Source organism: Diplotaxodon limnothrissa, linkage group LG7 (assembly GCF_057381915.1).
Source record: "Diplotaxodon limnothrissa isolate DT_005_m linkage group LG7, D_limnothrissa_male_GT1.1, whole genome shotgun sequence".
Lineage (NCBI taxonomy): Eukaryota > Metazoa > Chordata > Actinopteri > Cichliformes > Cichlidae > Diplotaxodon > Diplotaxodon limnothrissa.
The window spans coordinates 12,174,083-12,200,461 of record NC_140602.1 but is presented as its reverse complement, the minus strand read 5'-3'; the positions used below and the strand labels follow the sequence as shown (position 1 = coordinate 12,200,461).

General features: G+C 41.3%; 1 protein-coding gene across 2 annotated transcripts in view; it reads left to right on the top strand.

Moving 5' to 3' along the window:
- Nucleotides 1–26,379, top strand: part of chd2 (chromodomain helicase DNA binding protein 2) — a 31,007-nt gene extending 4,628 nt beyond the window's left edge. The window contains exons 5-42 of one of the 2 annotated variants that reach the window (XM_085359207.1): nucleotides 751–2,619; nucleotides 6,155–6,389; nucleotides 7,105–7,191; nucleotides 8,408–8,469; nucleotides 8,908–9,024; nucleotides 9,385–9,558; nucleotides 10,157–10,296; nucleotides 10,388–10,613; nucleotides 10,705–10,805; nucleotides 11,035–11,076; nucleotides 11,166–11,344; nucleotides 12,430–12,554; nucleotides 12,643–12,859; nucleotides 12,944–13,033; nucleotides 13,114–13,304; nucleotides 13,408–13,596; nucleotides 13,715–13,877; nucleotides 14,022–14,174; nucleotides 15,820–15,891; nucleotides 16,238–16,387; nucleotides 16,485–16,633; nucleotides 16,719–16,815; nucleotides 16,903–16,995; nucleotides 17,111–17,284; nucleotides 18,420–18,589; nucleotides 18,705–18,746; nucleotides 18,863–19,002; nucleotides 19,096–19,234; nucleotides 19,338–19,488; nucleotides 19,761–19,883; nucleotides 19,985–20,107; nucleotides 20,244–20,384; nucleotides 20,506–20,622; nucleotides 20,726–20,904; nucleotides 21,021–21,120; nucleotides 21,200–21,389; nucleotides 21,494–21,740; nucleotides 24,532–26,379. In XM_085359207.1, the coding sequence (XP_085215333.1) occupies nucleotides 2,558–2,619; nucleotides 6,155–6,389; nucleotides 7,105–7,191; nucleotides 8,408–8,469; nucleotides 8,908–9,024; nucleotides 9,385–9,558; nucleotides 10,157–10,296; nucleotides 10,388–10,613; nucleotides 10,705–10,805; nucleotides 11,035–11,076; nucleotides 11,166–11,344; nucleotides 12,430–12,554; nucleotides 12,643–12,859; nucleotides 12,944–13,033; nucleotides 13,114–13,304; nucleotides 13,408–13,596; nucleotides 13,715–13,877; nucleotides 14,022–14,174; nucleotides 15,820–15,891; nucleotides 16,238–16,387; nucleotides 16,485–16,633; nucleotides 16,719–16,815; nucleotides 16,903–16,995; nucleotides 17,111–17,284; nucleotides 18,420–18,589; nucleotides 18,705–18,746; nucleotides 18,863–19,002; nucleotides 19,096–19,234; nucleotides 19,338–19,488; nucleotides 19,761–19,883; nucleotides 19,985–20,107; nucleotides 20,244–20,384; nucleotides 20,506–20,622; nucleotides 20,726–20,904; nucleotides 21,021–21,120; nucleotides 21,200–21,389; nucleotides 21,494–21,740; nucleotides 24,532–24,817 (5,436 nt within the window). In that variant the 5' untranslated portion in view covers nucleotides 751–2,557 and the 3' untranslated portion in view covers nucleotides 24,818–26,379. The remainder of the gene's footprint in view (nucleotides 1–750; nucleotides 2,620–6,154; nucleotides 6,390–7,104; nucleotides 7,192–8,407; nucleotides 8,470–8,907; nucleotides 9,025–9,384; nucleotides 9,559–10,156; nucleotides 10,297–10,387; nucleotides 10,614–10,704; nucleotides 10,806–11,034; nucleotides 11,077–11,165; nucleotides 11,345–12,429; nucleotides 12,555–12,642; nucleotides 12,860–12,943; nucleotides 13,034–13,113; nucleotides 13,305–13,407; nucleotides 13,597–13,714; nucleotides 13,878–14,021; nucleotides 14,175–15,819; nucleotides 15,892–16,237; nucleotides 16,388–16,484; nucleotides 16,634–16,718; nucleotides 16,816–16,902; nucleotides 16,996–17,110; nucleotides 17,285–18,419; nucleotides 18,590–18,704; nucleotides 18,747–18,862; nucleotides 19,003–19,095; nucleotides 19,235–19,337; nucleotides 19,489–19,760; nucleotides 19,884–19,984; nucleotides 20,108–20,243; nucleotides 20,385–20,505; nucleotides 20,623–20,725; nucleotides 20,905–21,020; nucleotides 21,121–21,199; nucleotides 21,390–21,493; nucleotides 21,741–24,531) is intronic. The other variant, XM_085359208.1, reaches the window with a different exon arrangement.

Below are 26,379 nucleotides of genomic sequence, written 5' to 3'. Positions count from 1 at the left end.
GGACAACTGAAAATGACCATAGTTTGAACTGTTGCTTTAACAGTTATTGGATGCTAATGTGTTGTTCATCTGTTGCTCATGTAATTGGTTAGTCTGGTAATTGATGAAGTGGATCATATTTTTCATATAGTAATATTTGCTTACAGATCTGTGTTGTGCTGTTTTACTCCTAATTTGTGTGAACATCAAAGCTGTTGCGTGAATAGATTGCATACGTAACTGATTGATGTGACTTTAGGTGCAACTCTAGACTCATTTTACTCCTGGTGGTCAGTTGAGGAAATGCTTTTCGCAAATTGCTGGAAGACCTATTCAGCCCATATTTCATTGTGCTAATTACTTTAAAACCCACACAATTTTTTTTTTTTAAAGCACTACAAAAAAGTACCACAGCCATTAAAGCTTGGGACCAACACAACATTGTCTTGGGTTTCATTGTAAACGTATCAAGAGTTACAAAGTTCAGTTGCGAACCCTATCGAATTTAAATTCGCATTCAGTACATCGCTATGCCATTTTATTACAGTTCACTTACTATTTGTATCCTTTTTAATCAATTCCGCGTTCATAGGAACACTTAACTCTCAAAAAACAAAATACACCTGCACAGTGATCGCTAGCGCAGCTGAAAGCTAGCTACGTATGTTGCTTGACTGGCATAATTGTAATCTAGTTTAGGATACCTGGTTTTAACTGCTGGACATTGCATTGTGGGCTTACAATTCTTCCTTCTTTTTTTATCCTATCAAGACCCCATTCAACTGGATATTGCTGAAGTGGAGACTACGTTGTTTAACGTGAAGATGGCAAGTTATTTGGCGGTTAGCCAAATTTTGACAAGATGAAACCTTTTTCTGATTGGACTTTGACATTTGGATTTTTATTTTTTTTTTATTTTTTACCTACAACATGGACTCTGGAACACCTTTGCTGGCTATGTAGTGGACTCGTTGAAAAGTTAACATTTGATTTTGGAAAGTCAGCCTTTTGTACATTTGATATTCAAATGTTGTTTTAAATAAAGTATGTGACCTCGTATATTTTTTCCTGGCTTTGTTTCATTAGCAGAGAAATATCAAGGGCACATTTGCAGAAAAAATTTGACAACGTTGAAGTACCTAAAGTCGGAAGTTCGTTTTTGTATTTGTGAATACATACAAAATATCACATTACTTTTCATTGGCTTTGTGTCAATAATTATCAAGGTATGGCCATAGAAATTGAGCTTCAGACTCGAGTTGGAATTTATCAAGTTGATTTATAAGATAAAAGAGAAAGGAGTGATTAAAATTCCCCTTTTTCCATTTAATTAGCCCCACTGGTGAAGCTTAACTAACCCTAAAACACCTGAAAATACACTTCACTTGAAAGCTTTCTGGTCAGAGCCCAAATGGTTTCCAAAGGCTCTCTAAAATGGCTACTGGTCGTCCTTCTTCCTGCCTGCGCAGGAAGTGATGTAATTGGTGCAAAATATATACTTTTACAGCCTCTCAGTATTGTTACCTTTTATCAAAGGGCAAGAAAGGTTTCACTTTGAGGCTTGTGTCCTGGGGCAGAAAATGTATGTAAGTTCATATAAACGAATTTTAAAAACATAATAAAAGGGGAGGGACTTAAACATCACCTGAGTGTGGGGTAAATGGAAATAACGTCAATCAAAGGCAAAGCTTTCAGAGCAGGGAAGGAGCTCTAGATGGCGGCTGAGCCTTGGGAAGGGTGCCATGGGCTTTCGTTAGATCGTTTCTTTTGCCTGTTTTTCGTCCGAGACTGCTCGATTTTTGATGAAATTTTGAGGGCAACGATCGTGCGCTCGTGTTTTTAACGAAAATCTACGCGATTTGTGCCGTTTTAGTGCTGTTTTTTCGAGCCGTAGGAGCCGTCTGCTCCGGCGAAGTGCTCGTCGTTGTTTTCCATACTGGTCTCTGGCAGCCATGGCGCGCCTCCATTTTTAGTGTGCTGCTGCCTCTCCTCTGTCGCTCTCTCAGTAGATGAAGAATGCAAGGGGCCTACGAGCTTTATAGAAACAAGGCTGTTTTTGTAATTTATTAAGTAATTATCTTTACATCTTTATTTTTATTCGAGTCGGAGGCATATTTAAAGTGTTATAGGGCGAACGAGATTCTAATAGTTCATTTATGGACTAGCACCTTTCTCCACGTTGAATTGACATGTTTACACTGTGTCAAGCTTAATTTACTGTTTTTCTTCATGTTTAAATATTATTTTCCTACCGCTTCGTCTGATGACGCAGTTAGAATTAACGGCATGCGGCTCGATCTGTGAACTATATTGAAAGACATTCAAAGGCATTTAACTTATTGTGAGAGCACCTGTCGTTTTTGTGAGGTCTATTTAACCCAGCGATGTAAATAATGATCCTTACTTTCTTCGATTTGTTGCTTTTTTCCCTGCTCGTGTCGCACCGCCGAGGCTTTAGCTGCCACCTGAGCAAAAGCAATCTTGTGGGACTTGTATGATAGTTCATGCTTCCTCTTAACTTTTTGGCAGTAAATACCAGGACAAAAGCAACATCCATTCAGATTTTCAGGATACAACAATGATGAAGAGTAAAAGTAAAAAACAAGAGGATGAAGGATCGACTCAAAGCAATGCATCAAGGTATGAGCCTTATACTTTTTACCTTTTTTTCGTTTCTGCTTTGATTGTTTACGTTGTCAAGCATGGTTGATCACCTGTGTTAGATATGCTACGTGGTTTTGAAGACGTGCACTAGTGTCTTGAATGACCTTGCTATTGTTTAATAGCCACACCCTGATTTTTTTTTCCCCCTTACCATTTCTTACACTCAATACTGAGGTTTCAGGCCTGTGTTATGGATCTTTGCCCACAAGATGCATGTGTTAGACCACTGGGAAAGCCTTTCCTCCTGTATTATTCTGCAAAAAAACTTGTCACAGATGTCTTAATGTCCGTTCGCTATAATGTTATATGACCTTGTCTTGGAGTTAGTACTGCATTGCACCATTTTTTTTTTTTTTTTTAACTAACGTTGTTGATTTTGGGGTTTTGATTTATTTCTGAAATGGTGCACTGATTTGTCATTGGACACTAATATATACAGTGTTACAACTATTTTATATGTAACATACTTTACCAGACAGTTTCTGGACCTTGCAAGTGCCCACAACTCTCACTTTATGTCAGTCTCTACTTATTTTTATTTTATTCTGTATTTACATTTTTGGCCAAATATTTTAAAGTTTTACCACATCTACCTTTTAATACTGGATTATTTCTGTTTATTAAAAAGCCATTAAAGCTCAGTGGTTGTAAACAGTTTTTGTGTTGTTTTTTGTGTTTTGTTTTGTTTACAGCTGCTAAAAGTAAAAAAAGAGGTTATGTCAGTGTTCACATCCTTACATTATGTTACAGAATTTTAACATGTTTTTAAGGTGTTATTTTTACTTTCCTGCAAGAGCATTTTCAATTCGAAACTTTTTTCTCTTATCCTCATGTCCACTACATTTAAATGATTATGGGGCTCATTTTATTTTGGGTATATGGATGTAAATGTATTTTTTGAACATGTATATTTTGAATGTTTGAAGCTAAACAGTGGTAATTTTTACTTAAATCTAGCTTTTATTTGTATTTCCTGCTAGGTTGATTGTAAAGGCCTCTGGCCTGGAGTCTGAATACTTTAACACAGTGGCATTTTCTTGCCCTATTGTCCACTTTTATTATTGTGTTTTGTTGATGTCTGCAAGGCCCTGTGGTCCTCAGGTACACCAAATCTTCGTATCAAAATCAGTGGAAACATCTGTTGATCAATAAAGATGTCATCAAATAATCTTGCATGGTTTGAGGATAATGCTGGGGTGACTAGCTGCTCTTTTTCTTCAGGATCTGTTTGTTCTCAGTGCATAAATGCTGTTTTCTAACAGTATAAGAATAACTGCCATGTTGTCAAAGCAAATACTGCGACCTGACCTCAATAGACTGTTTAAAAAAAAAAAAAAAAAAGACACATCAGTTTGCAAGCACCCTCACAGCATTACACTGGCTGTACACTGCAGTTAGGTTACATCACACTTGTAGTCTCTGTGTGTGATCCTGTGGCAGCCATTTTAGTATTTTCCTCTAGTGTGACTGAAACGTGTCCTCTGCAGGGTTGACAGCCTGACTTTGTTAGACAGAGAGCTGAGCACTATGAGCATTCAAACAAAGCAACCAAAATAACAACATGAGGGAAATCTATCCGGTTTGTGTAATTAAATGACATGAAAGTAGTATTTACATACTCTCCTGAGTCACAAAATGGCCCTTGCTTTGTGTACCCAGCTTGCTCACTTACCAGTATTAAAACTCAGCTCAGAACTACACAGAGGAGGAACAGGAAGACCTCAGATGCTAGGGAGACTGCTTGGAGGGCTGTGATAGGCTAGGTGGCCACCTAGCAACACGCCAGCCAGTAATAATTCGAGGACGTCTCTATGACCCGCCCACTCCTGACCTCACTTAAAGCGGAAGAAGCCATCTACTTCCGAGTTTGGTCTTTGAAGGAGCGCAACATGTGTATGCTGTAATAGCGTACTTTCAACCATTTTAATTTATTTTTGCCTTTAGCATAATTCCCATCGTCTAAAAAAGGGCACGAGATGGTTATTATAAGCACTTTCTCCATTTTCAAAATAAAAGTAATGATGCTCATTAGACGTAATGACACCAAATGTTTTTAATGAAAACATTTATGGGACACGATGCCGTTTTCATGGTTTAAAATGTGATCCATTGTAAAAGGCAGTGATTGCTTGAGATTTATGCCCAGCCATGCTGGGCTCTGGTGACGCCTTGTGTCCAAAAAGATAACTGCACACAGAAATCTATCCACTGATAACCCCTGTTTACTGAAACTTCCGGCCAAAACCTATATGTTTACGCACAAGGCTAGTTCATTTGCATCAAAGTTGAAAGCGTCAGAAAAAATATTAATCTGATGAGATGTTTAAAATTCTTATTGCTTTATGCATTAGTTTTATCTCCTTTTGGCTAACGAAATGTCTCTTCTTTTTTTTTTTTTTTTTTTTCATTGAATCCTTATACGTCTTCAGGCCTCTATAAAACTTTCATACAACATAGAAGAACGTAGCTTTATTAAACTGCTCACAGCCCAAGCTTCCCTTAAAACGTTTTAAACTGAAGAAATGTGCACTTGTGGTCAGAGCTTATAGTTTAGGATTTTTTGTAAACCATTTAAATGACTTTCCACAGTAATTTTGCTTGTTTCAGTTTAGCTTTGATTTGTTTCAGTTTTAGTTTCTCTTTTATTGTATGAAGGACCCATGCCACAGGAAAAAACAAGTAAGTGCATTACAATAAAAACTGACAACTTTCTGGAAGCAGTTGACTTTAAGTCTTGTAGACTTCCAAAGTATCAAAGCCTCATCAGCAATATCATGATAACATATTCTTACCAGATTAACTAGTAGTGGTAGTATTTTTGTTAGTTTCCCAACTATATTGACCTTCCTTGTGACCATTCATGTGGTTTTAAGGGATTGAGTTAAAAGATTAGGAGTGAGTGATCAATAAACACTGAACAGTGACCATTCTTACAGATGGCTGCGGTGCTTCTGTAAATTCTTTGGTTGTTTTTAATCTTTTCTACGGATGAAATTCACCTATTTATTGCATTTTCTAATTATATATTTCTTGTGGTAATTCATAGCTTTGCATTATGCCACAAGCATTTAGAGGATGGCAGAGTGGAAAAGACTGATCCTGCTAAATGTGTTTGACCCAGTTTTAATGTATTTTAGTTGTGAAACCAGGTCTGTTCACTGCAGGCCTGTTTAAAATGCCTGTAAGAGGATTTATGAGCCTTGGAGAGAAAGAGGTTATTATAAGATGGTTAGCTGAGTAAGGAACATGGAGCATGATGTAATGAGGCTTCTGCTTCCTCTCGGCCAAGTCACGAATTACTGATGCCATCCAGCTTTTGCAGTTTCGCTGTGCCCTTCATGTGGGGGTGTGCTCTGAAATTTAAGACTTTCTTTTTTATTTACATAAATATTTATTCTTTTTATTGCTGCCACCGACAACTCCTGTTACTGCCATGATGCTGCACATAGCTCTTTGAGCAATAGCCCATCATTGACGGCAAAGTCAAATGAACATATTCTTTTTCCTGTAGCATTTCGGCTTCAGAGGAATCCAACCGCTCTGCGTCGGAGTCGGGAAGTCAGTCAGAGAGCGAACATGGCAGTGAAAGGAGGAGATCGCACAACTCCGAGTCAAACAGCTCCTCAGAGTCAGAGAGTCACTCAGAGTCAGAGAGCGAATCTGCAGAGTCCAAGTCACAGCAAACCGCAGCAGAGGTCAAAGACAAGCCAGTTAGAAAGAAGGAGCGCCTGGCTGATGTGAAGAAGGTAAAGGCCATCGGAGACGTTCTGTGTTCAACCAGATTGTACTTCCTGCCCTCTCGCAGTGGTGATGGAAATGACTTAATTCATGAGCGTGGTAATCTGATCATGAAGGTGTGACATGCAGCAAACTTGGGCTTTAGCTCTTTGCAGTAAAAGCTTTTCTTTATCCAGACTGTCCTTCTATCTGTGTCAGGCTCTTGCTGTGTCCTAGGTCATCGTGATTATGCAATGTTCTCACATTACTCTCCCACAGACGTGATACAGACACTCAGCCATAAAGATTATTTGAATTTTAGGTGGAGCTGGATAAAGGCTATTCTTTAATGATATAAATCCTTGATAAAGGCCATAAAAGGTTACAGTAACAATAAAGAGTCAACAGAACAATTGATGTTCTGAAAAATCCCAGTTAATGTTTAACTCGTGAGCGAAGATTTGCTGCTTTTCTTTTCTCAGCTAATCGTAAACTGAATATATGTGTACACTCGTCGTTCGTCTGACAGAACTATGCATTTTGACGTGTCACAGTGGCTTGTGGATGGTTTGCAGCAATGACGAAATGAGCTGAGGCAAAAATCGACACACTCATCGTTACTTTCAGCCCTGTAGTGCAAGCTTACAACAGCAGAGTAGAAAAGACGACATGTTACATTTACAAAAAGAAATACAGAAAACCCCGTGGCTTTTTTTTATAGCATCTGATTGTTTTCTTTCGAAGATGTGGGAAGAACATCCAGATGTGTACGGTGTCCGGCGGTCCAATCGGAGCAGGCAGGAGCCAGCTCGATTAAACATTGGAGCTGGGGTAAGCAGATGTGAATGAGCAGTACTGGTTTGCAGTTATCTGCATTGACATCAGCTGCTATAAACAAGCCATGCACGCCATCTAGTGGATGTTTTGTAGTGTTGGTCTGTTTGACACTTATTCTCTCTGCCAAGGTGGTTATTTTTGGTAGCATTTGCGTGCGTGTTTGCCTGTAGCTTTAAAGATTGCAATGAATTCTGATAAAATTTTATAGAGGTACAAAAGTGGCGTCATGTTAGCGGTACATACAGATTTGCCTTACAGCCACCAAGATCTTTAAGGTCAATTTAACCCTTTATTACCCAAGTTGCATGCAGGCCTAATGAAGTTATGTGGTCATTTTGGCTCATCTTTCAGGCAGCATTTGAATTACCTCTCTAGCCCAGAATGATTGAAAACTTACGGTAATCTGAAGAATGCTTGATAAGATCCATGGTTGAGTTGGGTCTTTTGGGTATTGTTGCCCAGCTGGGCAGGCGGACACCCAAGTTTGTGAATGCGACAACTCGAGAACAAGACAATGTTGGATTTTAAAATTCAAAATACAACAGGACGACCTGCTAAAAATCTTGGACGAGTTTGAATTTTAGTGACCTTGAACTTGAGGACAAAGTTGAAAATCTTGTGAATTTCATAACTCAAGAACGAAGAAAAATTCATACCACACACCTATCAGCTAGTAGGCTGATGGGTAGCACTAGCACAGCAGTGTGTGAATGCCTTGTGTTAGCGTGACACACCTGAATATCCCTGTAAAACTCGTCTTTCTGAAACCGTCCGTTCCCAATTTTCTCTCATTCCAATCAAAATGATTATGTCATATAGGCATATAGGATATGTTTTATGGGGATTGTAAATGTCATGTTGCTGTGGACCTTTGACCTCTTCTTTAAGGTCAAATAAGGTGAAACTTGCATAAAATGTCTTATCTTTAAAACTACGCTTAAAATTCTGCTGCCTTTGTTTGTATTGGCAACGTTTATGAAGTGATTCTGATAAATGAGGATTCTAAATATCACATTTCAAATTTTCATTTGACCTGTGATTTCACGTTTACATTTCACATCTGCTTTTCTTTCAAGTTGACCCCAGAATGCTTTATTTCTTCAAAGAAAGTATTGTTAAGGGAGGGAGAGAATAAGCTGCCTTGGTGGAGGGTTTGCGCTGTCGGGTGCTTCTTGTTATTGAAATGTTTTTCTGCTGGCTGTTCTTGCAGGGCAGCAGTGAGTCTGAGAGCGAAAGCCCCAAAAGGAAAACCTCCCGGGCTAAGAAAAAGGAGTAAGTATAGAGACTGTCAATACCTTATTGAGGACTATAATCTCACCATTATTTCATTTATTTATAATTTGTCAGTACAGCACAATATTGTTTTCAATATTTTTGAATTTTCATGACACGTGCACTGAACTCAACCCATGTTTTTAGAGTTCATGTCAGTTTGTGTCATTCTGCTGCCAGCCTGTGTTCATATTGTGAACCTTATCATTTAAAGCTTATTTTAAAATGGGTATCTGTTTGTCTCAGAATGGGCTCAGTTAGCTTTAGCCAGCCAGCCAGGTGCTGTTCGACATTAAAATCCAATTAGTGGCTTAACCCTGGTTTTAAAAAATTGGGCTGTGATGAACACCCTACGGCCATTATTTTTTCAATTAAAATCGGTAAAATGGCAAAGTCATGGGCGTGGAGGGTGAACTTGTGGCATTTCTTTGTTATAAGAAATATCTGGAAAGATGATGACTCAAATGATGAAGAGGAGGAGGAGGATGCTTCCGACAGTACAGACAGTGAGCAGGAAGAGAAAAAAGTTAGATCCAGACGACTTCCTGCTAGAAGGTAAGAGTGAAGTGAAGCCTGGCCATCAGACAGCTACCCACTGGGCATCTCTAAATCATTTCATATTGTGTGAGCGAGCTGATTGGTTTGACTTTTCTTTGGTTTGAGTAAAAACGTTTTAACACTCCAGCCTGATGAAACTGTGACATGTCCGAACATCTCATTTGTTTTTGCTCAAATTTGCTACAGCTGTGCTCTGTGTGAAATGCTATTGGCTGCTTCAAGCTTTTAGAATCACCTATGAAACAATCAGAAACCAAAAAAAAGTGTGACATGAACGAGCCAGGAATTTTGGTTTAGCGTGTCTAAGTGGATTTTGTCTTTCTTTCTTTTGTTTTTGTGTTTAACTCTGTTTTACAGGCCTCAGGGCAAATCGTCAACAGCCAAAAAGCAGCTCTCTCAGAAGGCGAAGAAGTCCCGGAAACAGGAGTCGTCGGCAGAAGAGGACGACGACAATGACGACGACGACGACGACGATGAGGAAGACACTCCAAAGAGGCAGACGCGACGAAGGGGTGCCACAAAAGTCAAAAGGTGAATTGCTGAACCTAAAGTTAAGGATATTTTCTTAAAAGTAATTTAGAGTTTTCACTATGACCAGTGTTATTAACCCTTTATGAGTGTCCGCACTCATTTCAATGGCAGTAAAATTTTAGCCAAATGAGATGGAGAAATGTATTTTTATTTTGCATATAAAGCCAGATGAGTTACACTTACATATCAGGAATTCAACATATCCCAGAATGCCTTTGCCTTTCATTAATGGGTTTGTAGAAATCAACAAAAAGTGCACACAACAAAATAAAATTATAATCCAGACGCAGGTGCTTTGTCAGCTGTTCATAGCACTTCCAAGAATGGAATATGTGTCGTCAGTCTTGCTGTATGAGCTATGAAGGAAGTGATATTATTTCCTGGGATTTTTTTCCCTCTTTCCTGTAAGTCCTACCGCAGCTATATATATGCATTTTATTTTTATTGATGTATAGCAAGTTTAAATGCTCCAAAACTGGCACTACAGCGTGCAAAAATGTAAAGATAAGTGCTGGTGTTAAAACGGGTTGAAGTCCAGTAACATTTTTACCTCGCATGCACCACCTAATCTTCATCACATCTTTCTGTTGTGCTCTAGTTATAAAGAGGACCAACATGACTTTGAAACGGACTCTGATGACCTGATCGAAATGACAGGTGACGCGTGTGAGGAGCAGCAGGACGACGACAGCGAAACCATCGAGAAAGTAATGGATGCCAGGACTGGCAAAAAAGGAGGTGATACTTTTTCACTCGTCTCATTATTTTTAAACCTATATTCACTCAAATGCTTTCTGTGGAGTCTAAAGGTCAGCGTTGTCTCTTGTAGCCACTGGGGCTTGCACTACTGTGTATGCCGTGGAGGAAAATGGGGACCCGTGCGAAGGCTTTGACCCCGAGAAGGATGAAGGGGAGTCTCATTACCTGATTAAGTGGAAGGGCTGGTCCTACATCCACAACACGTGGGAGAGCATGGACTCTCTGACACAGCAGAAAGTCAAGGGGATGAAGAAACTGGAGAACTTTAAGAAGAAAAATGATGAACTGAACTCATGGTGAAAATCCCGACCCTCGCATTTACACAGAATTTCTTTTCAAGTGTGCACCACCCCTGAAATTCACCATCAATTTTGTCCATGTTTGTAGGTTGAGGAAGGCGTCCCCTGAGGACATTGAATTTCACAACTGCCAGCAAGAGCTCACCTCTGACTTGAACAAGCAGTTTCAGTTTGTGGAGCGTATCATCGGTAAGAAATCATTATGTTCTCGCTTTTGCAGAAAACACCGTTTCGATGTAAGTTGTGGGCAAACTATATTTTTGCGGCGACTGTGGCTCAGGAGGTAGTTAGGGGTTTAATCCCTGGCTGCTCCAGTCTTGGTGGTGCTTGTATGAAAGTGTTTGTGCATGGGTGGATGTATGAATATAAGAATAAGAACTAATTCATTTACCATTAAAATTATTTTTGTTATTAACAGCAACAAAAACAGGAAAGACACCGGGATCCTCTGACTTCCCCTGTAAGTTGCTAAACTTCTTCCCCACCATCTCTGCAACAAGAACAGTTTTAACAATCACCTTTCTAACATTTTTCTCATTCAATGAACAGCTCATAGTCATAAGACTCCATCCTCCAATGAACCAGAGTTCCTGTGCAAGTGGATGGGTCTGCCCTATTCCGAGTGCAGCTGGGAAGATGGAGCTTTGGTTAGAAAGAAGTTTCAGCACTGCATAGACAGCTTCATGAACCGAAACTCCAGCAAAACAGTTCCCTCTAAAGACTGCAAGGTAAGGCTGCAAGGAGTCCTATCAAAGCACAGTTTAATCCGACCCCATGCATTAGGGCGAAACAGTTCAAGGAAAGCATAGGATACTCACACTCATGTGACAAGCGACCAATAGATTTTCAAGCCACATTTGTGACTCCAAAACAGCTGTTCCTGTAACCACAATTAAAACCTTTTGGGAAGCAGCTAGCAGGAATCCTTCCTCAAGCACCTGATCAACAAACTCTGATGTGAAGGAAAGCGAACCTTGTTGTTGTTCAATCCACTCCTGTTTGTTTTACACAACAAAAGTCTGCACTAGGCCTCTAGAAGTTTTATTAAAACATGCAGATGATCTGTCAACATAGTCTGATACACGTTTAACTTATACAGAAAGCTGTATAAGTTAACTGTAAGTTAACGGCAGCCGTCCTATTTTACATGGATTCGATACCTGCAGCAAACAGGGGTGAGTCTAAAGGGGGAATGGGGTGTACTACATCTGATTAATTATAAGGCTTTCATAATATTTTCAGACTAAAAGTTAAATAATATAAAATATTGTATTAATTAAACTGTGTTAATATTTGAAAATATAAAAATAAAAGCTTTTTTTGTAAGCCAATAGAAATGTACTTGGGCTACTTTTTTATACACATCTGATTTTATTGACTTTGACCTTTTGATTGTACTTTAGATTATTTATATATTTTTGCATAAAAAATGTAGAAAAGAATGTTTTCTTTAAAAAATGCAATTTAATATTGCATCTCAATACAATTGAAAAAGGATTAATTTGTTTTATTTATTTATTTTTTGACAGATGTTTGCATTAAAACATTGCAATTTCTGAAATGGAAACCAATGAGAAAAGTATTTCCCATCCAATTAATCAATGGAATAATCAATAGATTACTCGATTACTAAAATAATCAATAGCTGCATACCAAGTGTGCACAGTAGAACGTGGATCCTACTGAGTGCTATGAGTAATTGTTTGTAAAAGCCCAGTAACTACAGGTCTGTCTCTTTGTTTTGTCTCTTTTTAGTTTTACGTGAGCATGTTTTGCTCCTCATAAATGAAGGAGTGTGTTTCTATCATTTCAGGTATTAAAGCAAAGACCAAGATTTGTTGCTCTGAAGAAGCAGCCGTCATATATTGGGGACTCCAACCTTGAACTGAGAGATTATCAGCTGGATGGGTTAAACTGGCTCGCTCACTCCTGGTGCAGGTAAATAAATATAACCAAGGCCGCCCCCTTCCCCTCCAAATAGGATTTTACAAAGCCTGCATAACTATCTTTTTGTCCCCCTCCGTAGGTGCAATAGCGTTATCCTTGCTGATGAGATGGGGCTGGGAAAAACCATCCAGACAATCTCCTTCCTGTCTTACCTGTTTCACCAGCATCAGCTCTATGGGCCCTTTTTACTGGTGGTGCCTCTGTCCACGCTCACTTCCTGGCAGCGGGAGTTCGACACCTGGGCCCCTGACATGAATGTGGTGGTCTACCTTGGCGACGTCATGAGCAGGAAAATAGTAGGTCGAATTCGAATACTTCTGTCCTCCTGCTGGCTCGACAAATAGTTGCATACTTTGAACTGGTGCTTCTGTGTTGTGCAGATCCGTGATTATGAGTGGGTGAACCATCAAACCAAAAGAATCCGTTTCAATGCACTACTAACCACTTATGAGATTCTACTTAAAGACAAGGTAGGCTTCTTCTTTTTTCTTTTTTTAAATGAATGTTTATACTTTGAGATAACTGACGGCATCTTAAAATTTGACTCTAGGGGGTGCTCGGAAACATCAACTGGGCGTTCCTGGGCGTTGATGAAGCTCACAGGCTGAAGAATGATGACTCCCTGCTCTACAAAACATTAATGGAGTTCAGGTCTAATCACAGGCTCCTCATTACCGGCACGCCGCTACAGAACTCGCTCAAAGAGCTCTGGTCACTCTTACACTTCCTCATGCCTGACAAGTACGTCCCGATTCACACTTTGAGCATTCTACTGAACAAAAGCGGGGTAAATGGCATCCCGTGTGACACGAGTGGCATTTCCTATATCTGCTGTGCATCGTAGGTTTGACTCCTGGGAGGATTTTGAGGATGAGCATGGGAAGGGAAGGGAAAACGGCTATCAGAGTCTTCACAAAGTCCTTGAGCCTTTCCTGCTCCGGCGTGTCAAAAAAGATGTGGAAAAATCTCTCCCGGCCAAGGTGGAGCAAATCCTCCGTGTTGAAATGTCCGCACAGCAGAAACAATTTTACAAGTATGACTCTATTTCTTCCTTCTGTAACATTTATTGCTTCTGTCTTTCTTATAAATGCCATTTGTAGCGGCTGCATTTCTCTTCTTCATTAACTTGATTTGTTCCTGAATATTTCCAGGTGGATTTTAACAAGGAATTACAAAGCTCTTGCCAAAGGCACCAGAGGCAGCTCCAGCGGCTTCCTGAACATCGTAATGGAGCTTAAAAAGTGCTGCAACCATAGTTTCCTCATAAAACAGCCCGAGGATGGAGACGCTGAAACGCAACAGGAACACCTGCAGGTATATCTCAGTGTGAACCCGATTTAGCTCCGAGCGTCACCCCAGGATAGCTCTGCTAAAAGAGACTAGCTGCAGTTTAACACAGGAAGAAAACACGGCTCTTCCCGCTCACTGATATTTTGCTTTGACTTTTGTGCCTTCTAGGCTCTGGTGAGGGGCAGTGGGAAGCTGGTACTGTTGGACAAGCTGCTGACCAGGCTCAGAGAAAGAGGCAACAGGGTCCTAATCTTCTCCCAGATGGTCAGGATGTTGGACATTCTGGCTGAATACCTGTCTAAGAAACGATATCCGTTTCAGGTAAGATTTGAAAAAAATAAATAAATAGAAGGCTAATGTTAGATTTCACTAAGGATTGATTGGTGTGGTTATTCAGGCTGTGGTGTTCAGTTTTGTGATTTCTCCAGGGTTAGGAGGGCAGTGATGCACCTCCTGTGATGTGCAATTTCTTGTTTGATAAGTTGTTAGAGATCAGGAGGACCTGACGGAATATAAATAAGTACCGTAATTGTCGGGCTATAAGCCGCTACTTTTTGCACAAGCTTTGAACCCTGCGGCTTTTAGTCAGGTGCGGCTTTTCTATAGATTGTCCATGATTTTTGTCATATCATAAGACGATTTGTTTTGTTTGTTCCACTGTTGTACGGCACTACGTTGCCTGGCGGAAGGATCGGGGTTCAAGAGTGGTATGTTGGTCACATGTCCATCCGCCAGGCAACATAGTGCCGTACAAGTAGCGCGAAAAACAAACTTCAAAGTAGCGCTACGCGTTCAGCGGGAGGCGTGGATGATGAGCGGCGATAAACTTGCGAAAAGCAAGTTGTGCTCAACTCTACCGGTGGATTCTGACAGCGTGGAAAAGTGTGCAAACATCCACGATCACCAACGGATTTCGAAGGGCTGGACTGCTGCATGATGAAGAGGAGGACACCGCCACGGCCCTTCAGAGGGTGTTCGACTCCGACACTGACAATGACAATGAGGATTATCTTTGGTTTTGAAAGTGACAACGAAGGAAAGAAGCTGAGAGTGGATGACGAAGCCATCCTGAGCCTGTTCGTATCCGACACTGGAGAAGAGGACTTTGGTGGTTTTAGTGCGCAGGAAGATGGTGGTGAATGACTGACTTTTCTTCTTGTTAAAGCCGTGTCACTGCACCTGAGCCTAAAAGGTAGTCCGAATCTATTTTTCTGGTGTGCTGTAGGTTACTGTTATGTACTACATTTGTTACTCATTTATGAAGCACAGCACATGTGCAAATATGTACCCATAACTTGATTTTCAAAATATTAATAAAAGGGGTGTGTCTCCAAACAGCCATCTCTTTCCTGACAATTCCCTTTGTGCATATTCTCTTACATATGATAAGTCAATATTGAAACACCTGCGGCTTTTGGTCAGGTGCGGCTAATGTATGTACAAAACAGGATTTTCCCCTGATTTTAGCTTGTGCGGCTAATATTCAGGTGCGCTTTGTAGTCCGGGAAATACGGTATTTTCATAACCTTCACCATACATTTGGTGCTGTCGCCTTGCCTCCTGTTCATGATAACAACGCCACCATCAGTGGGAACATCAGTGAATAGAGGCCTCAGGCTTTGACTGTTGCTTTTATTGGTGTTTACAGCGAAAGCGCCTTTGGGGATGGCTGCACTGGGCAGATTAGACTCGGCATCAGATGTCAGTGTTGTTGCACGCATACTTCTCCCGGCCTTAGAGTTCATGTGTTTATTTATATCAACAAGTTATTTTCTACCGAAGACCAGACGGACTCCTGCAAGTCACTCGACTCGGGTTGTTTTTGCTTACAGTCTTAGTCTTAGGCTGCTGTGGTCAGTTTAAACATATAGATCAGTGCAATGCGTGGCATGTAAGGACGAGTAACGCAGTGGTTGGCGGGAAAATCTTCAAAGGGTAAATTTCTCTTTGCTTGTCTCCTCTTCAGCGGCTCGACGGCTCCATAAAGGGAGAAATCCGAAAACAAGCACTTGACCACTTTAACGCAGAAGGCTCAGAGGTATGTAAATAAAAGAGTTTCAGTTTTTATTCTAATCTTTTAACAACGTAGAATACACTTACAGCAATTTCTTTATTATTGGCTCAACTGCTGACCAAATCGATGACCAAATGTTTGGGGCATAAGGCACGTGGGCTCTAATGCCCTTAATAGCAGAGTCCTGGCCAGCTGGACCATTTCCTGCATGTCCTCACGTTTCCTGGGCTGCTCTTTATTGCACACACAGAATATGGCAAATTTGGTGAAGGGTATAGTTTATAAATTATACAGTAAGGCCCAAATAGCGCCATTAGTTAGTTTCCAGTTGCTCACATAATCGTTTCTGTTGTTTTTCTTTGTTTTGTAGGACTTCTGCTTCCTTTTATCCACCAGAGCTGGAGGTTTAGGTATTAACTTGGCCTCGGCAGACACCGTCGTCATCTTTGACTCTGACTGGAACCCTCAGAACGACCTGCAGGCGCAGGCGAGGGCTCACAGGATTGGTCAAAAGAAACAGGTAATCTTAACGCTCAGGTTCACGTCTGTAATCGTAGGTGTGCTTTGTAACTAGTGAGATTGTTGTATAAAAATGTATCTGCGCTCTTCCCTCGTAGGTGAATATATACAGACTTGTCACGAAGGGAACAGTGGAGGAGGACATTATCGAGAGGGCGAAGAAGAAGATGGTTTTGGACCATCTTGTCATTCAGAGAATGGACACGACTGGTCGAACTGTTCTGGACAGCAACTCAGGAAACACAAAGTAAGACTTTGAGAGTTTAGCAGTGAATGTTTTAGGGGATGTGGACGTTCTTTGTGTGATTAACACTTTTAATTTGTTTTAACAGTTCAAACCCGTTCAATAAAGAAGAACTGACCGCTATTCTCAAGTTTGGTGCAGAAGATCTTTTCAAAGAGGCTGAAGGCGAGGAGTCTGAACCACAGGTATCAAAATGGGTGAATAAGCTCGTGTGTGCTTAAAATAGTTTTCACATATTTGGGAGTTAAAACAGACGATCTTTGTTTCTATAGGAAATGGACATTGATGAGATTTTGAGGTTGGCCGAAACCAGAGAAAGTGATCAAGGCTCAAGTGCTACAGATGAACTTCTGTCGCAGTTTAAGGTATCTGCAAGCTGTTACGGCATCCTCAAAGACCAACCCAATTTAATTAATTTTTTTATAAAATACTGATCAAAAGTGTCTCTTTTCTTTCTCTCGCATCGATGTGTCAATGCAGGTGGCCAATTTCTCCAGTATGGAAGAGAGCACTCCAGAGTTCGAGGAGAAGCCCATTCCAGAATGGGATGACATAATTCCCGAGGAGCAACGTCGCAAAATTGAAGAGGAGGCGAAGCAGCGGGAGATGGAGGACATCTTCATGCTGCCTCGAAGCAGAAGCTCTAATAAGCGGGTAGGAAAGGTTATTTGTGAAAGCAGCACTGGTCTCTGTTTCATATTGCATACATATACAAGAAAGAGATGAATGACAGCATCTACCTAACAAGCTTAAGCCTTGAAAGCTTGCAAGACTATGAAATTGTTAACTTCCACAAGACAATTGAATCTCCCACACTGCATGGCCAAATGGAAGAGCCCTCTCATTACTCATCCAGCCTCCATGAGGGCCTATGAATAGTGAACATACAAAGTTAATCAGTTTGGTCTTATTAAAAGTTCAGCTGAAGTTTATTGAAGCAAGATGCCCCTCTCCTGGGTGTTGATGTGAGGTGGAGGTTAAGCTTTCAGGCTTTGCATAGTGCTTTTCCCACTGAGTACCTCCCAGCTGATGCAGTGTAGCATTGATCGAAAAGAAAAGCTGGAATTGATGTAATGTTCATTTGAGTGACTATAAGAGAGACAGGTGTGAAAATGCAAGGGGCATGGGGTATTGAAGGTGGATGAGTTTAAATACCTGGGGTCAGCCATCCAAAGCAGCAGACAGTGCTCGAGTGAGTTGAAGAAAATTGTTGAAGTTGAAGATTCCAGGCAGGGTGGAGATGAGTGATAGAAGGAAACCAGCAAGGCTATAAAGTGTGGTTTAGAGATGGTGGCACTGACAAAAAGACCGGAGGCTTAGCTGGAGAGGCAAAGAGTTCATTGTCCAGGACAGGATTAGGAACGAGTACATGAGAGGAAGCTGGAGCTGCCAAGCAGGAGTAACACAGGAAGACCTCAGAAAAGATTCAAGGATGTAGTGAAGGAGAACATGAAGGGGGTTGGTGTGACAGAAGAAGATGTTAGGGATAGGGTGAGATGGAGGCAGGTGATCTCCTGTGGTGATCCTTAAAGGGAGCAGCTGAAAGAGTAATAATGATGACAGTTTTCGATTGTCTGGTTTTAGACTTTGCGTTGGCTTTATGTCGACATTTTCTTTGCATTATGTTTTGCATTTCCATTATTTTTCCTGCATCACCCTTAATTGTATGAACCCATAGCCTCGTGACTGAGTATATATTATGGATTATGTCACTATTACACATAAGAGTTACAGAAAACTGGGGGGGAAAAAAGGCAGCTGCTCAATATGTGGCTCTTTTGGCTTTCAGGCTCAGGCCAATGACAGTGACAGTGATGTGGGCTCCAAACTGAAGCACCGTTCATCAGGCTCTGAAAGTGAGACCGATGACAGCGATGATGACAAGAAGCCAAAGAAGCGAGGAAGGCCAAGAGCTCGCAAAAACAACGTGGAGGGTTTCACTGACGCGGAGATTCGCAGGTAAAACTTGTCCCGTGTGTTGTTTTTTCTTATTGTTCTTAAAGTGACATTCGGTTTTCTTTGAAAGCATCTTTTCGTCAGCACAATAAAAACGTATTCATAATCTCATCATCAGGTTCATCAAGGCATACAAGAAGTTTGGATGTCCACTTGAAAGGTAAGCCTATTGTCACAGATGTTAAGGTAGCAGTGAGCAGATTTTTTTTTAATTTATTTATTTATGTTTAAATTCTGCATATTTATTTATTTATTTATTTATTTTTGTGTGTCCAGGTTGGAAGCCATTGCCCGAGACTCTGAACTGGTGGACAAATCCATCGCAGACCTGAAGAGGCTCGGTGAACTGATTCATTCTAGCTGCGTGACTGCAGTGCAGGAGCACGAGGAGCACCTTAAAGAGAACCCAGTCGAAGGTATGTCGCTTTTAGTCATTTAGCTAATAAAGAAACCGGTTTTTGAGTGGCAAAAATGAGGAAGCAGCATCATTATTATTATTATTATTCCAGCTAAAGGTCCTGGGAAGCGACGAGGAATTAATATCAAGATCTCAGGAGTGCAAGTCAATGCAAAGTCCATCATTCAGCACGAGGAAGAGTTCGAGCCGCTGCACAAAGTTGTGCCCTCCAACCCAGCTGAGAGAAATAAGTAAGATATCACTGTAGAAATAAGAAGGAACACAGTGTCTTGTATCATGTTGAAGATTTGATGTTCTGTTGTGGATTAAAACTACCAACACTGCTTCTGCCAGGTTTAAGCTGACGTGCAGGGTGAAAGTGGCTCACTTTGATGTAGACTGGGATCTGCAGGATGACATTCAGCTCTTGCTCGGCATCTACGAGCACGGCTTTGGCAACTGGGATCTGATCAAGACTGATTCTGACCTTAAACTCGCCGATAAGGCAAGCGTTACATGCTTACTTTTACTGCTAAGCTGAAAAGTAGAGCTTCAGTGTAGAAGACAGCAAAAATGACACAAGCACACGATGTAAAATAGTTTTATTATAAGCATTTAAAGAAAAATGGCTTGATGGAGCTATTGTAAAAGCTTTCGAAAAAGCTGTTTTAAGTTCTTTCCAGTTTTATTTCTGTCTTCATATTCACTGCACTCCTTATGAATATATAAAATTGACAGATTAATTAAAGAGTCTAACAATAAAATCTGTCTGTACAGATTCTTCCAGATGATCCAAGCAAGAAGCCTCAGGCCAAGCAGCTGCAGGCGAGGGCAGAGTATCTTCTCAAGCTGCTTAAAAAAGAACAAGACAGCACAGATCAGGCTAAAACCGGGGAGGAGGTGTGCTACTATTAATCACTGAGTATCTCATTAAATTGGATTTGCATGTACACAAAGGGACTTTCGGTACCTCAGCCTCACTCGTTGTCTTTTCCTTCAAGGTCAAAGTGAAGAAGAGGAAGCCCCGGGTGAAGAAGGAGAACAAGATTCTTAAAGACGAGCAGGGAAACGACATCTCTTCCCCTCGCCTGTCAGACAACCCGTCAGAAGAGGGCGAGGTCAAGGTCGGTCAGACTGAATTCTACTTCTTTATGGATGTTAGAGGCTGCGTGTGGACGCAGGCCTGCCTGCAGTACATGTAATGGTAGTAAAAGTAAATAAATAATGACTAATGACCTGCTGTTATATGTTTTTAATCAGGAGGATGGAACAGAAAAGTCCACTGTGAAGAAGAGACAGAAGAAAAAGGACAACAAAGAGAACAAAGAAAAACAGGGAACTCCCAAAAAGGAAAAGGATGGGGACAAAGAAAAGAAGGGTGCCAAGCCCAGAAAAGAAAAGGTATTTCAGAGACGCTGATAACCTGAATTTAAGTGCCTTCCTCACATTTACACAGGCTAAATCGGACAGGATTTGTGCTTTAACGTGCAGCTGAAGAACGTTTTGATGTCTGCTCTTTCAGGCTAAAGGAGCCAAAGGGAAGAAGACTCAAGGTCCAGTTCATATTACAGCTGGATCTGAACCAATTCCCATTGAAGAAAAGGAGGACGATGAACTTGACCAGGAGACTTTCAGTATTGTGAGTTTCTTCTTAGCTCTTGTGAACAAATCACATTTCTGCATTTATTTTTTGAATGCCCGAGAACAAAGCATTGCATTAATCATTGTCTGTGTGTTTGTAGTGTAAGGAACGCATGAGGCCTGTGAAAAAGGCCCTAAAGCAACTGGACAAACCAGATGAGGGTCTAAGCGACCAGGAGCAGCTCCAGCACACACGCACATGCCTACTGAAGATTGGAGACCGCATCACAGAGTGCCTTAAAGCTTACAGTGATCCCGAACACGTCAAAATATGGCGAAGGTGAGAAATTAAAATGGGAATTTTCTGTGTGTAACTGAACATGACGATTGTCTCTTGAATTCTGCTGATCGTTTATTTATTTATTTATGTTATTTTTTGGGGGGGGGGTTGGACAGAAATCTCTGGATTTTCGTGTCCAAGTTTACAGAGTTTGGTGCAAGGAAGCTACACAAGCTTTACAAAATGGCACAGAAGAAGCGATCGCATGAGGAAGAGGTGAGCAGCTGTTTGGGGTTAAACCTGACCTGTTATACTGTGGCTAAGCAGCGCTGAAATTATCCTGTGACATTTGCAGAAGGAGCAGAAGAAGAAGGAGGACGTTTCAGGGAGAGTAAAGTCATTCAGGCCAGAGCCGTCTGGTTCCAGTCGAGACTCCACGGGGACTCAGCCGTCCTCCAGATCTGCATCGCACTCCACTCAGCCAGGACCCCACGGACACCACAGAGAACCGTACAACGCTAACAAGCGGCACTTTAGCAACGATGGTACGTGTGTTTGATGATTATTCAAAGGGAGAAAAATCAGACATCGGTCAGTTAATGTCAGCTTGCTTGTGTTTTTTTTTTTCTTTTTTCTTTTTTTTTTACAGATCGAGGAGACTGGCAAAGGGACCGTAAATACAGCTACCCAGGTAACAGCAACTCATCGTGGCAGGGAGATCGGCATCATCCCTATGACCCTCATCGCTATAAGGACCACTACGGTGATCGACGGCCGCACGGAGACCCCTACCGCAGCTCGGGCGGTTACCGCAACAACTCCTCTCCTCGAAAAAGACCATACGAGCAGTACAGCAACGACCGGGACCACAGGGGTCACCGACCCTACTATGACAGGTGAGTTTACGTGAATATGGTGACCTTCAGAGGCTAGTAGATTAGCCAGAAACTATACTCAAGTAAAAATGTTTTCACTTTGTTGAAAGGGCGACCGTGGCTCAGGGGGTTGGGAATCGCATCTGTAACCGGAAGGTCGCCGGTTTGATCCCTGGGCTCTCTGTCCTGGTCGTTGTGTCCTCGGGCAAGACACTTTACCCTACTTGCCTACTGGTGTTGGCCAGAGGGGCCGATGGCGCGATATGGCAGCCTCGCTTCTGTCAGTCTGCCCCAGGGCAGCTGTGGCTACAACTGTAGCTTGCCTCCACCAGTGTGTGAATGTGAGAGTGAATGAATAGTGGTATTGTAAAGCGCTTTGGGTGCCTTGAAAAGCGCTATATAAATCCAATCCATTATTAGGGCCCGAGCACTGACAGTGCGAAGGCCCTATTGTAATTGCTCTGTTTATTATTATTATTATTATTTCGGCAAATGAATTGGCCTTTTGAGGGCCTAAACATGCTCGAAAACTCATGAAATTTTGCACACGCGTCAGGTCTGGTGAAAATTTACGTATTTTAATGTTCTCAGACATGGCCAGGGAAAATTAGCTCAGTAGCGCCACCTAGAAAAATGAAAAACGTGAGCCCCCGGTATGGGTATGATCTACATGTTTGAAAGTCGGTACACCTATATAACTTTCAGAGTCGAACAAAAAAGTCTATTATGGCAATGTCCTAAACCCAACAGGAAGTCCGCCATTTTGGATTGAAGGTGACATTTTGGGTCTGATTTTACCGTTTCCATGCCTTGTACTTTAACGAACTCCTCCTTGGGATTTGGTCCTATAAGCTTCAAATTTGGACAGTGTCAACTACACCCTTGTGCCATGTTAAATTGCGGAGCTTTTGAGTTTTCACAATACTATGAGGCCGTGGCGCCATGGCGAATTTCGATGACTCGCCATGAAAATCTTATTGCCTCTCATTTTGTCATACATTTTCTGACCTTGACCAAAGTGAACACATATGATAAGGCTCCACCCCTGAACATATTTCAACTGCCATATTTGACATGAAGGACAGCGCCACCTAGTGGGAACAGGAAATGTCATGTTTTACACTTTGGGGTACAGTATAGTGATGGGTGACATCTGCAGCCTCAAATTTCTCCAGGAAAGCCTTAAGGAGTTGGTCTTGGGTTACAGTGAAAACTGTGACTTTTCGCAAAAGGGTGTGACCCCGGCGGCATGGCGAACTTTGATGTCACGCCATGAAGAAACAAATTAGTATAACTCAATGAAATCCAGTCTGATCAGTACCAGACTTTAAAGGCATGATGACAGACCCGCCCTGAACAGATTGATGTGCCCATTGTCGGGAATACGGACAGCGCCACCTAGTGGGAACAGGAAATGTCATGGCTTTAATTTTGTTGTACTGATTTTCACAGGTTCATCGTGGCCACCTCAAAAGCGGTGAATATCACCATCAGTCCCTTGTGATGCTTCAGTGCAAAAATTGTGACTTTAAACTGAACGCCGCACCCTGGTGGCAACGCGGTTCACCATGAAAGATGAAGTGGCTTTTGAGGGGCTTGGAAAGTTTAAAAAGTCTTGAAATTTGGTGCACACCTCCAATGTGGTTAAGGCTTTGTTGTTATGTGATCATTTTCATTGAATATCCCAAAATGGCTCCACAGCGCCCCCTACAAAATTTCAAAATCACAGCCCCTGCTCTGTGTTTTATGTATGAGTCTGAAACCTGGTAAGCTTATAGGAGATATCAAGATGTACAAAAAAGTCTCTTGGAGCAATATCCCAAATCCAACAGGAAGTCAGCCATTTTAAAATTAATGTGCAATTTTGGCAACATTTTCCCCTCTTTTCAGGCATCGTTCTTTGACGAACTCCTCCAAGGGATTTCATCAGATTGGACCGATCTGCAGTTTGTGGAATCTAAAGACCTTTGTGATGTTAAATTGCGAAGCTTTTTACGTCCAGGGAAACGGGGTGGTTATGGCGGCACGTGGAGTTTCAATCACTCGCCAAAAAGCAGTAATCTGCTGTCACTCAAAAACACAATGTCCAATCTCTCCCAAACGTCTCAGGTGTGATGAGACTCGAGCTTGGAAGTGTTTGTTATGCCATTTGTACATAATGGTTAGAGCGCCACCTAGTGGAACGACTAACTAATCATGAATGAATGAGTTGAAATGTTAGCTGGTGGTTAAATGCATGAATTCCATCAATGTGACATCAGATCGGACGTGCTGGTTTTAGGTGTTGGGCGTGGCTCGACGCGCCGGGGGTGCGAGGGCCCTCATAACGCTGCTTGCAGCTTTAATTATTATTATTATTACTTCAGGTTTTGAATACAAAAATGAGGTGGCACCAAATATTCCTCTATTCAGGAAAAACCAGAATAATTAACAAACAACAGGAGGAAATGGGAAAAGCGTCAGGCTCGATGGTAACACCAACATCTGTGAAGGGATGTCTAGTATCAGGTGACTTATTTAGGCTCATTAGGAGATAATGGGGTAACATTTTAGAGAGAGCTCTCTGTTTAATGCAGGCGTGTTCACTGTGCGTAATAAGCTCTTTTCTCACCTAAGTTACAGAGATGTTAGCTCCATTATTATTACTGGAACGAATTTATTTTTAGTGATAAATAAATTCGATGAATACTATACTAAATCACAACACAGTTGCCTCAAGGTGCTTAATATTTTAAGGTAAAGACCCTACAATACTACACTGTAAGGAGAACCATTGTTTCTTTAATTTAACGACCTTTCAACTATATTTCAGGCATCCAGACCCCAAAAGAAGACGTCCTGATGATTTCCGCCCTAACTACCACCAGGGAAGAGACGGTCCTCTTCAGGATTTCAGGAGGATGCCGGACCACAGGCCTGCAGGTCCTTCAGGGCCAGATCATTACAACAGGCCGTTCCACCCTGAAAAACCTCCTCCACTTCTAGACCCTCGTTCCCCGCAGGCTCAGAAGTCGCCACAGGACTCCCGCTCTCCACTGGAGAGGCCCGGAGAGCTGAATGCCATGGCAGATCCGAACTGGAACAACAGGAAAACTTAAGTCTGCCCAGAGCAGGCTGAAAAAACTCATTTAAGCGTTTAGTCCAGGGTCAAAGCCACATGCTGCTGCTGATGGACAAGTCTGGACTGGCCAAAACATAAGCTCACAGTTGAAAAGGGAATCAACATGTACCCTCTTTACCAGCAAAACCAAACTATTTTTTGCTCTTCCCCGCCCCCGACAGTGACTGTGGCTCTGAATTTGTGCCGTGAAGGAAGAACTTTGTTTTCTGTCGTAAAGATGGAAAAACAAAGAACCTAAAACATGCAACTTTATTTAAACGAACTCATCAGTTAATCACGGAAAGACTGAGTGGCGCGCTCATGGATGCTTAGTCCCATGGACTATTATTATATAAAGAAAATTTAGGATACAAGAACTAAATCTCCATGATCTCCATCCTAAAAGTGCCTGAAGGTGTTTTGGCCTTTTTGAATGGTAAATGTATGGGATAATTCCCAAAGGAACCATGACATGAACTTTTATTTTTGCGTTTAGCTTTAAGTGCAAATGATGTCATAAGAAGGTTTCCGTACGATAGAATGTGTACCGTGTTCTCACCTGCACCTTCAAAATGTTTTGTGTCGAACATGTAGCCGAACAGAACCATGGGGGTTTCAACATGCAGGTTAAAATGAGATCTGTTGACACTTAAATGACGAAACAAGCCAAGTTGTTTCTTCTACAAGCGCAGCGATGGTTTTTAACAAAGTCACACTTCTCACGTGTTTAAAAAGGAAAAAAAAAAATCATTGTGTAGTAGTATAAATCATTGAAATCCTCCTGCTCTGTTGACTTTAACCACTTTACTGTTAGTAGGTCCGATGAATCGAAAGCTTTGGAAGCAGTATTTATTGCAACAACTTGTACGAAAGTTTATAACACTACGACTTCAATCGATCCCTGATTATCAGTATTACGATGGTTAAATACTCAGTTATTTCTGGGGTGGGGGGGAATTAAGCGACATAAGCTTCTTCTTCTTTTTTCTCCTCTCTGTACTTAATCGTTTGGCAATATTTTTGTTCTTGAATTATAATTAGGAAGTTGCTGTTGAAATTTCTTTGTGTTTATTGTCTTTAGTCACTTTTCCTGTGCCAAATCTGACCCTGTCCACCCCCATTTTTCTTTTTTTTTTCCCTACCTTTTTCTTTGCTTCTCCGTTTGTGCCTTATTTACGTCTGTATTATCAAACTGTATATCAGCTCACGAACAATACGGAGGGCTCACGCAGGCACATTTTTAAGTACAAAATTGTAATTCTTTGCAAACTGGTGAAGGGACCCACTCTGGTAATTTGTGTGCTTTTTCCAAAAGAGTTAATGATTTGAGAAATATTTAAACAAGAATATAAAGGAAAATCAAGCATCTTCTGTCCAGGGGTACTTAACCGATTTGTTACAGTGAGCAGCCAGCCCATGTTTTCTTCCACATCAAGCAAGCTACAGTTCCTGTATCATATGTTCTTTAAGAAAGTCTAAATAATTTATATTTGTGACAAAAAAACCACTCTTAGTGAGAAATGTGTTGTACATATGTTTGGACATATGTAATAAACTTTG